Consider the following 15,498-nt stretch of genomic DNA (forward strand, 5'->3'; position numbering starts at 1 on the left):
TGTAGGAGGCCAAGCAGGCTCATCCTGGGAAGAGGAGTGGGGCAATATAAACATAGCGGCAGTATAATAATTAAAATAAAACATCACTTAAAAAAATAATAATAACAATAATAATAAAATAGGAGCACTACAAAACATTTTCTCTTTAAAAACAAAAACATGAACTTTCAACAACAGAACATTCTCCCTCCCACAGCGCCCCTCATCTGTAGCTTTGGCTTGTTGGGGTTTTGGAACCTGTACTTACTGGCTCGTTGACGTCAGCTAACAAACTGCTATACCCTGAGAATTCAGACACAGTTGTCCGTATCCTGTGGTCCACCTCCCCACCCGAGTCAGCGCCGTAAGACAAGCCACGCCCGTCCGACTTGAACTGGGAGCCGAAGGCCTGGGCAAAGTTCTCTATCTGGTAGGAAGGCTTTGAGGAGTTGTCCAGAGAGGCCAGGTCCTGCGACGGGGCCAGAGTGAAAACCGTAGTGGTGCCGTTCTTGATGGGCTGCTGGTCCTTGTGGCTGCTCAGGTCAGACGGGCTGATCTGATAGGAGGAAGGAGGGGAGGAGGAGGAGTGGTCGGTGAGCTCCTGAGAGGGGGTGAGCTGCTGGTGTGTGGAAGGCTCCAGGCTGCTCAGGTGGAAGCTGTGCTGCGGCGAGGAGCTCGACAGCATTGCAAAGTGAGACTTTGGCACGGAGGAGGGTAAGGAGGGGGAGGCCACTGACTGGCCGTAGCCACACTCCAGAGGGGAAGTAGTGTAGATGTTCTTGTCAGAGTAAAGGGGGTTGCCCGGGTGGGAGCTGGTGAACGGGCCGGAGGAGGTGGGAGGCGCAGGGCCCAGGGGGAAGCTGGCACTGTGGCTGGTGCGCTCCAAGGCCTGCAGCAGGAAGCGAGAGTACTCGTGCATGATGACCGTCTTGTCTCCGGACGGGCTGGGCGTGTCGTGGCCCATGTCCCGGCCGTCGTCAGCGTGCGGATGAAGCTCCACGTGCTGGTCGCTGATGTCGAAGTGGACGTCGTGGTGTGAGCCGTCGGGTTTCTGAGTGTAGTGGTCCAACAGGCTCTGCAGAACCTCATCGGGGATGCCTGACTTGTCGTGCTTGTCCACCCCCATGGGGGAGGAGTCCAGCAGGCTCAGGGGTGCGTCGCCGTCCATCACCCCGGACACCACACCCTGGATGACTGACTGCTGGCTTGCCAGGTGGTTGACATCGTAGTCACTGCCGGCCCCAGCGGACACCACCCCTACACCTGGTGTGGTTGCATTGTTTGCTGCGTGAAGGTAGCGTCTCTTCTTGAGGAACTGCATGGCATCATCGTAATTGCTGCTGGTAGGGCCCGCTTTGGCGCTGTTGGGCTGCATGAGCCCGAGGCCGAGGCCGTCCATCCCACCACCGCTCTGCTCCATGGAGTCCGGCCTGGACTGGCCCAGTCCCACCTTGTCCAGGCCCTTACGATTGGCCTTCTTGAATGCCATCTTTGGAGCTCGGCCCTGGTGCATGCTGGGTCCTGGTTCAGTAGAGGAGGACACCGTTTGATTCTCCATAGAGTAGTCATGGACGCTGTATCCTCCCGATACCGCACCATGAATGTGTGAGGGCCCCAACCCCCCCACTGCAGCTGATGCTGCTGCTGCTCCTCCTCCAGCGCCCTTCTTCCTCTTGCGCTCCCCTGCCTCTCCGGGGTTTTTGGACCGTCCCCTCTTTCTGCCGGTGGTACCGGCATTTCCCTGAGTGATTCCATAGCTGCCGTGGCCCATGTCTGCACATCCCAGGTCCAGCATTCCCGGCTCCAGGCCCTTCTTTATGGCTTCTCCACAGGTTCGCTTGTGCTTAAGCAATCGGTCTGTCCTGGAAAAATACTGCAAGACAGGAAAAAAAAATAAAAAATAAAACATGTATGCTTTGAATCATAATATAAAAGAATAATAATAATGAACAGCAAAATGTGTCTAGGAACACAAATAGTCTACTTCAGTTAATAGTTAATCCGGATGGAAACTCAACAATTGACTTTCTGAAGCCCTCTGAAAGCTCACTAACCTGTTGGCAGGTCTTACATCTAACCTGAAGCCATTTGAAAGTAGGGCTGTCACGGTTATGACATTTTACACAACGATTAATTGTCACTCAAATAATTGCGATTAACGATTTAATTGTGTTTTTGTCGTTGACAATTACATTTCGGTTTGGCTTTTAGGCTTTGAAGTTGCACTTGGTAGATATGACACATAATCTAAATATACAAAGAAATCACTGACATATTTGACAACTTCATAATTAAAAAAAGAACACTGATAGTGGAAATAGCCGATCTACAAGCTCACAACGTGTCGCGATGCGACACGTTGTGAGCTTGTAGATCTGCTATTTCCAAAAATAAAAAATAAATAAAAAAAGATGAAAGATTTTTCAACATGGAAACGATTATTAAAATTAATCGCGAGTATGTCAAATAATTGCGATTAGACGATTATGTAATAATTGTGACAGCCCTATCTGAAAGCCAGTGTTGGTTTCGTCGACTAAAACTATGACGAAAAATGTGTGTCGACTGCGTTTTTTTCACTGACGAAAACTAAATAAAAACTAAGCTGTGATGACTAAAACTAAGACTAAATATATTGACAATTTCGTAAACAAAATAAAAACTAGACTAAAACGTTAAGGAGGGACTAGTGGAGGAGAAAGTCATTTTATGTTTGGTTGCTCTCAGGTGTTGCTTGTGAGCTTGTAGATCGGCTATTTTCAGCATGCAACCAAGTGTAAAATCAGTCATTATGATGCCATCAAGGCCTGCCAAAATACATTTTAGTTGACTAAATCAACTGCAGATTTAGTCAACTAAAATCTCATGATATTCAGTCGACTAAAATTAGACTAAAAATAAAACTTTTCAGGAGACCAAATTATGACTAAAACTAAATGAGATTTTATTCAAAAGACTATGACTAAAACTAAATAAAAATTTGCTGTCAAAAACAAGCTCACTAACCTGTTGGCAGGTCTCACATCTGTATGGCTTTTCTCCGCTGTGTGTCCTCTTGTGCCGCTCCATGTGGTACTTCTGAATGAAGCGCATGTTGCATTCATCACAGCAGAAAGGCTTCTCTCCTGACAGCCAAAAACAGCACATGTCCAGGTTATATTAGTCCAGGTTATATTAGTCCAGGTTATATTAGTCCAGGTTATATCAGGGCCACCGATAGGGGGGGCAAAGGGTACTGTTGTCCCCCATCCCGGAATGGGGGGGCCCTGCAGTGGAACGGGACTCGGGAGCAGTCTAGTTTGTGTAGGAAAGATTTGCGTGACTGTGAAAGAACTTTCTCCCAAGGTAAAATTAAGACATCATGCTTTATATAAACCCTATTATATTAAGCCTAAACGGTTCTGCCACCGTGTAGAACTGTTTTTAACTGTTTTCTTTTTTTTACTTTAAAATTCCCCATGAAAAACCCGTATTTTTCGGCCCGTGGGCGAAAAACAGAGGGAGGCCCATGTGGAGGGGGGGGCCCAGGTCTTTGATCTTGACCCCCCTCCCAAAAATCTGTAGGACGGGCCTGGTTATATTATAGGGCAAAACCTTCCTTTATTATTTTTATAATAATAATTGTGCAAAACTTTTGTATGATGAAGGAGGACATTAGTAGAGCACCGAAGTCTGACGTCATTTACACATCCTATCTGGGTCCCGTTCTGAATTCCCATAGAAAATGTTCCTATCGCGTCATATAAGTTGATGATTTCGTCGGTTGACTCATATGGATACGAAAAATCAACTGACGGCGAGAAAAAGCTAATGTTACTGCCATCAAATTAGTTACATTTTCACCAGAAACTCACTGTATCAAATATGAGTGACAGAGCCACCTCCGTGACAACGCCCGTTTCGCATTTATTTTCAGACCAGGGTTTATTTTTTTCCTGATTTTCGCAGCTGTCGCCACTGAGTCCCTTGCTCTCTCTCTCTCTTTCCTCTCTCTCTCTCCCTGGCCTCTGGATTTCGGATTTCCAAAACGCAATGAAAAAATGCAGTGCAGTCAGTGTGCAACCAGCTTAACGTCAGGACATCGCTACTCTATTTATGGTGGAAAAGAAAACGGTAGGCAGAATTAGCAGGTACACTGAATCCAGACACCAGGGCTTAAAGCAAAAAAAATCCCGAGACGGAAATGTACTTTTGCACCCCCCCCCCCCCCCCCCCCCCCCCCATAACAGATTTCGGACACCAGGACCTGAATGGCGAATGGCTAGCCCGTGTCAACCTTTTCATCCAGCCAAGTCGACCCGTGCTGAGCAGCCTTCCTTGAGTTCCTTCACAACTAAACTAACCGCTATATTGTCGCTGACTGAACCAAAACCACACGTGGGTAATGTTATGAGAGAAACAATGCGACGCAGTGGAGAAACCTCCGCCTACTGCCATGAACACCATCATGATACGACGTCGCGTCGTTCCCAAATGAAACACCACCCCGGCCTGAAGTATTGCATTAGCATCTTTATGGATAACTTTTAAGAGTGACAAATAAATACCCTCGAATTTCTGATTTGCAAACATAACAAGTGTTCCGTTGCCTATTTTAATGCAAGATAACGTAAGCAAACATGTATTGTCAATTACGGCTGCCTTCTCTGTAAACACACTTTTAGATAATATAGCCTACCTGCTGTTTACATGGCGTAAAACTCCAGTGACTTCCATTATTCCTGTGATTTCTTTTGGACACTGCTATCCATACATAGAGAGCGACGTCTCAATTCGCCCATTACTTTGCAGCATGACATAATAACACCACCAGCGCAGCGGAGCGGAGGTCCCAAAAGTTTAACACACTTCCAAACGGTGTACATCGTTTAAGCCATAGGAGCATGATTTTCTATTCTTATGATAAATATGAACTTTAGCCAAACTATTGCGAGTAATCCATGTGATGTTTTGTTGTGCATCGTCGTAGCTACTAGCTTCCCGGTACAGCTGCAACAACCTTGCTAACAAACAGAGCCATTTACTCTCAGTACAGTGAGCGGATTTCAAAATAAGAGCTACCGGTTTTATTTTTAAGTCTACTTACAGGAAGTAGTTGGACTGAACTGAATTAGAAGTACATGACACACCAGCACTCTGTACCGCACCACAGTGGAACTGATGCTATAAAAATAATTAGCGCAGATGGCTCGACTTTTTTATTTTTTTGCGAATCTGCTCTGATCTCTTAAATAGCCCCTAGGGACTCCTCAAGACGGAAATCCGTCCCCAGGACGGAGAACTTTAAGCCCTGAGACACTGTCCAGCCTATTAACTTTATAGTTGCCGTTGACATGTCAGCTCGTCAATGAAAGGGTTAATACCATGACGCCGTTGACATGTCAGCTCGTCACTCTTACTGTAAATACAGTAACACTGTTATGACTTACTGTACGTCTTGGCTGTCCATTCTGCATTAGCGATGTCCGCGATTTGTTTATAACGCACACAGGGCGTGCACGCGAAGTGAAGCTCCTCCATTAGAAATCCATTGATCTTCCCATAAAGAGACTTCATTTACTCGAAAAAATACATTTTGATCCCAAGGCTGGCATGTTTACAGCTCAATCTGCTATCGCATGGGGGCCGCCATGACATCCTCTCATCTACACACTGTCACTTGACTAGATGGGGTAAACGTTGAAGAAAAAAAAAGTGAAAAGAAATAGGCACAAATTCCCACCCGGCCCTTCAAAATAAGAGCGACGGCCTATGGAGGAAGCGGCGCGGCAGCAAGGAAAATTCATCGCTTCAAAATAAGGGGCAGCAAAAGTGTTAATGAATGGTTGTTATGCAACACTCACCACTGTGGATCTTTTCGTGCCGTTGGAGAAGGTACTTCTGGATGAAACTCATGTTGCATTGACTGCACCTGAATGGTCTTTCACCTGAAATGTTTTACATGTGGTTAGAATGGATGAAATGTGACCAAAGGTGCTTTTATTTGGTTAGAATGGATTTTACCCTCGTATTGCAATACCACTAATCTGAAAAGGGCAATAAATGTCAATACGGTACATTTCTTTATCAAAAATGGTGCATAACACGCCATCTTCATTATTATTATATTCTACATCCTTTTATATCTCAAGAATGTCTATGATCTCAGGAAAGCTTTAAATCTTTGGTTCGGCAGTAATATTAAGTATACAGTCAATAAGGTTAAGATGCCAGACCACCCATATGGTCCTTAAATGCACAAAATGCTGAAAAACAAACTTGTTCAAGTGATGTTGGTGCCAAAGCCCTAAGCCTTGTATCAATTCTGCCTGTGTACGTTATTCTGTACAAGCGCATTCACTTTTGGACAGAATAATTCCATGAATACAATAATATTGTATTCATGGAATTTCATATTATGAAATTACAAAAAACATTATGCTGCTATATACTGTACATGGCAACAAGAACCCCAAAAGGGGTTCCTGTTCTGAAGGGTAAAAACACCAAAAGCGGTTCCCGCCCAAAATGGGTGAACACTGAGCATTTTACAGAGTGGAGACTATCCTCCATCTTCAGTACCTGTGTGGATGAGGACATGTCTTCGTAAGTGATAGGAGCTCCTGAAGGATGCATTGCAGTGCTCACAGATGTGTGGCTTGGAGCCGGGCGACAAGCTACCTCCATCCGCGTCCAGCATCATTGATTGCTACAGACAGACCAAGGAGAAACATAGTGTCACATGCTGACAGTCAACTCATGAGCCAAAAACGTAACATTCATAATCATATATTTTGCAAGTAACCTATTAAAAATGCACATATGGATTTTTTTGGGCGTGACATGTCATACATGCTCTCTTTGCTGTCTAATATTTGGATATAATGTTCTGCAATTTCGCCTCTGGGGATTAATCAAATCTATTCATCATCATATACCTAATCAGTAAGGGTTGTAATTTTGCTGAATTTTATGTGTGCATTAATTTAGATAAGTGTTCTCAAATGGATTACTAAAGGAATAGAATGGGGACATAACCAACCCTTGCCTCGCTTCGTTTCTTCCTGGGCTTTGCCTCCTGTCCATCACCATTTGACCTTCGACCTTTTCTCCCACTGGGCTCCTTTCCTAAGCGACTTGGCAGCTGTGACAATGACAATGGGAGAGAGAGAGGCGTTGAGAGCAGGCAGACAAATAGAAATCAGTTGATTGAAGGTTAGGGCCTCGAGTCCAAAACAAACATATGGACATGTTGGTGGCAATGCAACCACCTGGATTTGAACGTAGGTATGCCGCAAGGGAAATCCAAACTCATCTACCAAGTCTTATGGTAGAAATTAGGCTTCTGGTATTCAGGCAGGGCTACTCCGATAAATTCACCTCCCGGAAACCCAGATTCCGGTTGAGCCTCTAATGTAACCACCTGGATTTTAACTCATTCGCTGCTTTTTAAAAAATCTCTTTGAAGTTCCAGGATGACACCAGTCTCCATAGACTTCCATGTAATTCATAGTGCACGGATCATGCACGCCCATGCCTAGATCATGCACCACGTGTGAGCACACTGTTCACGGCTTTCAAACAAAAAAATCTGCTTGAAAATCAGTTCAGGCATTCATGAGATCGCAGCCATTATGTTTTCTTCATATGTAAACAAACATAGCTGCCATGTTTGAAAGATGGGGTTGGTATGGGGGTTAAACATGCAATTTCGTCACAAAAACGGCCCGAAACTCAGGAAACTCGAGCCTGGCGGCCTGGACATATGGGATAACTCGGGAAACTTGTGGTAAAGCAGTCAATAAGTTAAACAGGTATCCCACATAGGAAACAAAAACATCTACCACGCATTCATCCAAAGGGAAATCTCCCCCTCAGTCAAGATGACTTTTAGTCTTTAGGGCCACTCTGCTACACCAAACAACAATACTAGGATACTCGACTCCTAGTATTAATTGTGGTTCCAGAGAGTCGAGAAAGCTTCAATTCATCTCTCCATTATTGAACAAAGTGCCTGCCATTCACTGTGACAAAGCTATTAATCTGGAAACTGAAACACCTAAACTAAAAATTCAGAATGAGACCCTATATGAGAATGTATCCTCACAGAACCTAAGTAGGAATTCATTTGTAGAATGAAAATTTCAACAATGCTTTTGGACACAGACACCCATTTGATATTTTGGTACTCCTGTTAGAGCCAACTGCTCCTACATCTGGCTTTGTCTGTTTTTCCCGAGGAAAAGGTCGCCCAGGGTCACTTAATGAAATGAACTCATAAATAGCACTTATATCACTTCACACTGCTGGGTGTGATTTCTCTCAATATTTGGGACCCAATATACACAATAAATACCTCAGCATTAAGTTAACCAAGTGTACAAACGGAATAAATGTTCCATCTGTGCTCTGCACACTAGGAATTGCAGGCAGGTAAAGTGTTTATTTGGTTCCCAACTATCAATGATTTATCTTGGGAACTCAGCAAAACTGACATTTCCGTTTCGATTAAACTTTATTACTTGAATAAGCTGCTCTCCAGTGCCATATGGGGATAAGTAGAATGTCGTTTCACATGCAAAAGTTCTCAAATATCAACCGAGTCATTGGGATTAGCCTACATTAGGAGCCAGACCAGCCAAAACAAAGTCTGATTTCCTCGACCTAAAAAGCACATGCCTCAGGGTTTGCAAAATGGCTACATGCTCAAACAAATGTATTCATGGCGAGAATAAGCAGCACAAGATTTGGGGAGCATGCCAAAATGAAAATAATTCAAATAACTGTAGGCCTTATTTTCCTCAAAACAGCTCTCGTCAGTGTGAGCACATTTTTATCCTAATTATATGAGCAGGCTTGAAATTCTTGCTTCATTATGTTTTCTTTGTGCTGCCAGACAGGCAAAAGGGCCTCAAATTATCTGCAGTCTTGTTCTCACATAAAATCTTACCACTCAAGTTGCATGTAAAAAAAATATCAAACTGCAGGATGGTCTTCTCTGTTGTCCGTCTTTTTATAATCAACATCGAGACCCTGTTGACCATCAAAGCCCATCTATTGTTACACAAAGGTGTGTATGTGAAATTAACCCATTTAGGCCTGAACACATTATGACGCAATATTTTATGCTTTAACTATTGAAAAATAGCAGATATACAAGCTCACAGCATGGCACCGAGTGCCGCGCTGCGAGCTTGTAGATCTGCTATTTTTGAAAAATTGTGAAAATTAGGTTTTGACCCGATTACATAAGTGTCTTTTGAATCCTTCTAAGATTTTTTGAAAAACCGATGTTTGTATGTCAACAATCTGGCCAGCCATCGTCAAAGAAAAGTTCCTTTTCATTTAACTGGAGCTCAGTTAGTCTGTTCTTGAGAGACTACTATGTCAGTGGTTCTCAAACCTTTTCATGTGAAGGACCCCCAAAATGATATTTATTTTGCCACGGACCCCCATCCCAAAATATTTAGTTCCAGGGACCACCCAGAAGCAAAATTTGAGTTACAAACGTTCGCTTTTGAAAATACATATATTCAAAGATTTGCACACATTTTCACGACTTTTTCAAAAATAGCAGATCTACAAGCTCGCAGCGTGGCACTCGGTGCCGCGCTGTGAGCTTGTATATCTGCTATTTTTCACTGGTTAAAGCATTCAATAATTTTAGGCCTAAAAAATGGGTTAAGTGAAATCTCAAACAAGACACCCACGTTCCTGCCAAGATGTTTTCATTCATGCCGAGGCTGGATGACATCATCCTTCTGGCAAGAAGAGATGGCAGTGGAGGGAGGAGGGGGTGATTTATAATTTGCATGTCACGCCTTCAGCAGATTTATACCACCTTTGCAGCCCCATACAGGCTCCTCCCCTGATCCCCTCCTTTCTCAGGCTCCTCCTCCTCCACCACCACCCGTGTTTTAAAACATCAGCTGTTTGACAAGTTTGGCACCCTTCAGCATTAGAGGTAATAATGATAATAATAATCACCAACATTTATACCTCCTTTTCACCACTCGTATTACTCTTGTGAATAAGAGTTAAAAAGTTAGGTGGGAACGCCTACTGAGTGGCAAAAAAAACTACTTTCTGGCCTTTGCAGCTCATACATCCAAACAGAAAAGTCCTATCTGATTGCATTAAACGACGTTAAACTTACTTTGTCACTCGATTTGCCATTCTCTTTATGCATGCGCATACACTCTATATTATATTTCATCTAGGCTCTAGATTCAACAGCATCAACTACACTGCTGGGGGGGGGGGGGGGGGGGTATTCTACCTGGCCCTAGACCAAGGGTCTTCAACAGGGGGTCCTCAGAGTTACTACAGGGGGTTGTTTTTTTCTCCTTTTTTATATTAACCACTTGAACCCTAGCGTCCTAGAACTTAAGCCAAAAATAGCAGATCAACAAGCTGTGAGCTTGTAGATCGGCTATTTTTGGCAAAGAGGTTTGTTGTAGAGGAGAAAAAGAGCAGACAGAGTGAAAGGTCAAGTTTATGAAGTATTGACCGTTCAAGTCGTTGAATATCTGAAAACACAAATTGACATGAATCCAAAATACACTGATGATTGTGCTGTCAAACGATTAAACTATATGGAATCTATGATAAGGTTGTGGGGGTCACTGCTTCATCTCTCTCTCTCTCGACTAAGGGGTCCTTGCCCTGAAAACGTTGAAGAGCCCTGCCCTAGACCTCAGATGTTTGACAGTGTTGGTGTGCTGGTCAGACTCTTACATTGCCCATGCTGAGGTCATGCACCAGCAGACCCTGGTGGTTCCCCACGGACACCTCCAGAAGCTCTGTGCTCTTGCCGGGCCCTCCGGGGTAGAGCGGCATACGGTAGTCGTGCTCCGTCAGCTTCTCCTGCTTGATGCCCATGGCGTGCACATAGTCTCCCACCCCCCCACACCCAAGACCGGCCCCCAGGACGCCCCCACTGCAATCGGGCGAGTCCCGCTCCTTCTTGAAGATCATCTCCTGGGGCGGAAGGTCCTGCATGACAGACTGGGCGGCCAGCCGGGTGAAGCTGGTCACCGGGGGCAGGTGGCTGAACATGATCATGCCGGGGCCAAAGTTGGAGTCCATGCCCCCGTTGGAGCGCAGGTATTCATTGCCTAGTTTGTCTTGAATGATGCTCATGGTGAATGTGGGCGGGCCGGCAGGAAAACTACAGGGTGCCAGTCGGTGTCATCCTGAGAAAGAAAAGAGAAAAAAAAGGGCAGGAGTCAATTATAGAATCAGAGGTGATGAAAAATATACTATATACTTCTTTTAAGAAGTACACATCAGTAGTAATCAAGAAAAAGTATAAATACAGATGATAGCTGACGAGACAATAATTATGGACTTAGGTAATCTAGGCCCTTAGGAATCATTCTCATGTCCTCTGATCTCTCTACCGAGTGCTTAGTCGGATTAAAAATGAGCGTTTGTGGGTCAACAAAGGACTGCAGTCTGGATCCATGACATGTGGAAACATGCAAAACATTGGATACACACAGCACTAAATTCCTTCACTGCAGACAGTGTGTGTGTGTGTGTGCATACATTTTTCCCACACCAAAAAGGTCACTGCAACTGCAGTAGTGGACAATATCAAATGAGGACGAGAGCAAGGATTGAAGCTCCACGTTAATCTGTTTGATGGGCCGGCTCACCGGGACATCCTATTTGAATGCACTTATCTGCCAATGAGAGCCTGCTGACTGCATTTGAAACATTGTTGCTGTGAATAGTGTATAACAGTGGTTCTCAAACTTGGGGTGAGGAGGACCCCAAGTGGGGTCCCCAAATTAAAATGAAAAAAAATGTCTCACTCAACGGTAAACAAACCTACATAAGTGTATACAGGGTATCTGTACAAGGGATGGGACGACATGAAAATGTCATATCACGATTATTGTGACAAAAGAGATCGTGAATTCGCGATTTACGATATTATCACGATCAAAATATCCAAAACATCCCGCCTGGGGCAGAACATTTGCCAAAAAATAGCAGATCTACAAGCTCACAACACGTCGCAAGAGATTTGGTAGAGAATGTGGTACCGGATATGCAGCTCGGCAAATAGAAGGTGAATTGATCCCAGTGCATGAGTGCACAATACGATTATCGCGAGTGTTTTTTTATCGCGACAGAAATAGCAGATCTACATGCTCACAACGCCTCGCAGTGCGAGTCGTTGTGAGCATGTAGATCTGCTATTTTCACAATATTTATCTGTGGAACTGGGTCACATTAAATGTCAGAGTGTGGGTCCCCAGTTCATATGCGTTTATTTTGGGGGTCACGGCCTTAAAAAGTTTGAGAACCCCTGGCGTATGACAAAAAATTATAATACTATAAATGGATAATTTAACAGAGGATTTTACTGCTTATCCTTACTAAGGGTATTAGGAATTAACACATGTATCAAGAGTTTTTCATAGCAGACTATTATATTTTATTTGTATTATTTAGTACAATTATAAAATATAGACAGAGGCAGATATGTACAAAACAGAAAATAAGGCAAAGATATAATTATGTTGCAAAACCATGATTTTGGATTCCTTTAAACTATACCAAACATGTTTTAGAACCATGCATTTGGCTGTTAAATTAACCGTTTACTCTCTACCTGTGCAGTGTAAACTAAACACCACAAAACATCTGATGCCAAATCCCAATAACCTGCCTTAATACCAAGTTCAAACATACAGGAACTTTTTAACCAAATTGACCATAATAGGTCCATTTGGTTCCATTAGTTCACTCAAGAGTTAAATTAACATTGATTTCACAAATTTAATTCGTAGCTTATAATGCATGTCAAACTGGGGGTCCTTGGTGGTTGTGAATCACTGCTAGAGCCGTACAAATCTTCTCTTATGGGGGGTCCCTGGCGTATCTTTTCAAATGGGGGTCCGCGGGCTAATACGTGTCAATTTAGGGGTCCTTGATATGAAAACGTTTGAAAACCATTGCCAGTCAGTCATGCAATTAGCTAGCGAGTTAGCCATTAAGGCTAACCACTCTTGCAGGGCCCTTCTTTGTGATGCAGGATCATGCAATTATTAATATGGCCATGCAATAACGGCAGCTAGTGGACGTCTGCGCTGATGGAGAACACACCGTCAAAGCGTCAACTAAAACCTCCCTTTACCAAGAACGCCAAGATATCGCCTTAACGTTATAACCAATTGCATCGTGGACTTAATTTTTGATAAAATAATAAGAAAAAATGGTTTAACGTTAAAACGAAGTGCGAGTACACACACACATACACACGGCAAACAGAACAGGCAAAGAGTCGGCAACAAGATCAAGAGGAACGTTTACGTTGATAAATCTCCCTCATTAAATACTCGCTTTAGAGATGTATTCGCGGTTGCAAACGTGCCGTTTTGTTTAGGCCGCTCACAACTGATGGACAGTGGAGCGACTGTAAGTGATGGTGCAGTAATGTTGACTCCATAACAAATGGCTCCATGCAACTCAACAGAACAATGATGCTCGTCAAAGCTATGCTAGCCGAGGTTAGCCGAGACGGCTAGCAGCAGGCTGCTAACTAGCGGTAATGTAACGTTACTGCTGGCTGGCTGCTGCTGCTGCCGCTTTGTTGTCTGTCCCGTAACACCGCTGCACGTTCCGGCGGCCAAAGCCCCGTCGGAATAGATTATTGTAGTTTCCTCTTACCGGTGCATGACCACGATCGGGCGTTTTGGCTTCTTTAATTCACCGTCGGCTGTTCGTTTCGTATCTTTAGAGCCAAAACATTGTTCTCCCGCAGCTGCTGTGTTCTTCCATCTTGCCTCAGCGCAGGGGATTCTGGGTCTGGCGAGCGGACGGGTCCTGCGAAGAGTCACGGATTGCACGGAGTCTGGACTCCTTGATGATGATGATGATGATGATGATGATGTAGGGCAGCAGAGCACAACACTACTGACCTACTGCTGTTATGATGATAGACTGCAGTGCCATGAATGAACCCTCCACCCTACACATATTAATGGATCCGAGATGTAGTGGAGTGGAAGCAAAAGTATTGGAAAAATTCAAAAGTAAAGTACAAATACCTCAACAATTTAAGTACAGTAGGTTAAGTAAATGTACTTAGTTACTTTACACCACTGCCAGTGCCTTATGATGATTGACCCTCCACTCCACACATTCATTCACTCTCTCTCTCTCTCTCTCTCTCTCTCTCTCTCTCTCTCTCTCTCTCTCTCTCTCTCTCACACACACACACACACACACACACACACACACACACACCTCACCTATCCTTACCTCCCCCTGACCTTTCTATTGTAAATGCCATTTATTTTGCATTGTGATTTTTTAACGGCTGTTTTTCTGATATCTTCTGCATAGTACTGTGTTCTGTCATTCAATGTTATATGATTTTCTTTTCTCAATTGAAACAAGCCATAAGCTTTCTTTGGCGTATCCTTTTAGTTGACCTTGGACCAGTGAACTGTACTGTCATGAAACTGTACCTTTTCCTATGCAAACTTCTAATAAAGTCTTCAATCAATCAATCAAACACAGGCAAATCCCAGTGATGGAAAGTAACTAAGTTACTGGTAGGCTACTAGAGTAAAATCTTTATTTATTTTTTATTTTAACTTGAGCATAGGACCACAATGGAAACAAGCCCCCAGGACTTGTTTGTGTTATCATTCTAGCCTTGACGTCTGACAGTAGGCCTACCTTGTGCTGTTTACATTTCTGACTATTAAGTATTCAATCAATCAAAAAGCATCAAACAAAACAAACAAAGAAAGGGCACTTATTTGACAGTTGTAGTTACTATATTACTTTTCATATTTAGATTATTATTAAAAACAGCCTACTTTACTGTAGCCTTGGATCAATACTGGGTCATATGACAGTCTTGTAAGGCTAACTTTACTGATACATTATGATGTAGGCTATTATTATACTGTAGGTTAAGCTACACAACAGTCACACAAAGTCAGCACCACCTTTACCAGCTATATCCTACTTACAATAATAATATGATGATCCATTTATGAGGATCATAAAGCAGTTGGTACTTTTACATTTGGTACTGTCAGAATATTTGGATGCCAATACTTTTGTACTTTTATTCAAGTTAGAATTTGTAACAGAGTATTTGTGGTATTGTTACTTTTACTTACTTGATAGCCTACTTCTTCCACCCCTGTAAAATCATCATGAGTAGGCTATATATTTAACTCTGACTATTACATGATATACAACTACATTCTGTTTACCCTTGCACAGAGAGACCATTGTATACGTTCTCTATGGGTCTTAGTAATTTTTGTTGTTTTCCCTACTGGAATCCTTTGTGTCTAGTAAATACAGTCTTTTAACCCATTAAGACTAGAGGCCAATTCCACGAATGCCTTCTAAACCAGTTCTTCTCAAATCACTTTGACATCGTCCATGAACGATAAAGTAACAGACTATACCACCAGTAAGACTCCCTAATCGGGAGATAAGCGACCGTCGGGTCGCAGCGTGATTTTAGGCCAAAATGTGTAGGAGAAGTGTCCAAAAATG

At 43.4% G+C, this 15,498-nt stretch overlaps 1 protein-coding gene across 1 annotated transcript; it reads right to left on the bottom strand.

The window, feature by feature from the left end:
* Positions 1-202: 202 nt before the first annotated feature.
* Positions 203-13,774, bottom strand: znf281a (zinc finger protein 281a; the record flags this gene model as incomplete). Its single annotated transcript, XM_080724998.1, has 7 exons — positions 13,642-13,774; positions 10,696-11,153; positions 7,001-7,102; positions 6,541-6,667; positions 5,823-5,906; positions 2,986-3,104; positions 203-1,852 (listed from the first exon to the last, which is right to left on the bottom strand). The coding sequence occupies exons 2-7, from the start codon at positions 11,098-11,100 to the stop codon at positions 203-205; spliced, it is 2,487 nt and encodes an 828-aa protein (XP_080581124.1). The 5' UTR covers positions 11,101-11,153; positions 13,642-13,774.
* Between the last annotated feature and the right edge of the window lie 1,724 nt (positions 13,775-15,498).

Source organism: Nannobrachium achirus (assembly GCF_963921795.1).
Source record: "Nannobrachium achirus genome assembly, chromosome: 4".
Lineage (NCBI taxonomy): Eukaryota > Metazoa > Chordata > Actinopteri > Myctophiformes > Myctophidae > Nannobrachium > Nannobrachium achirus.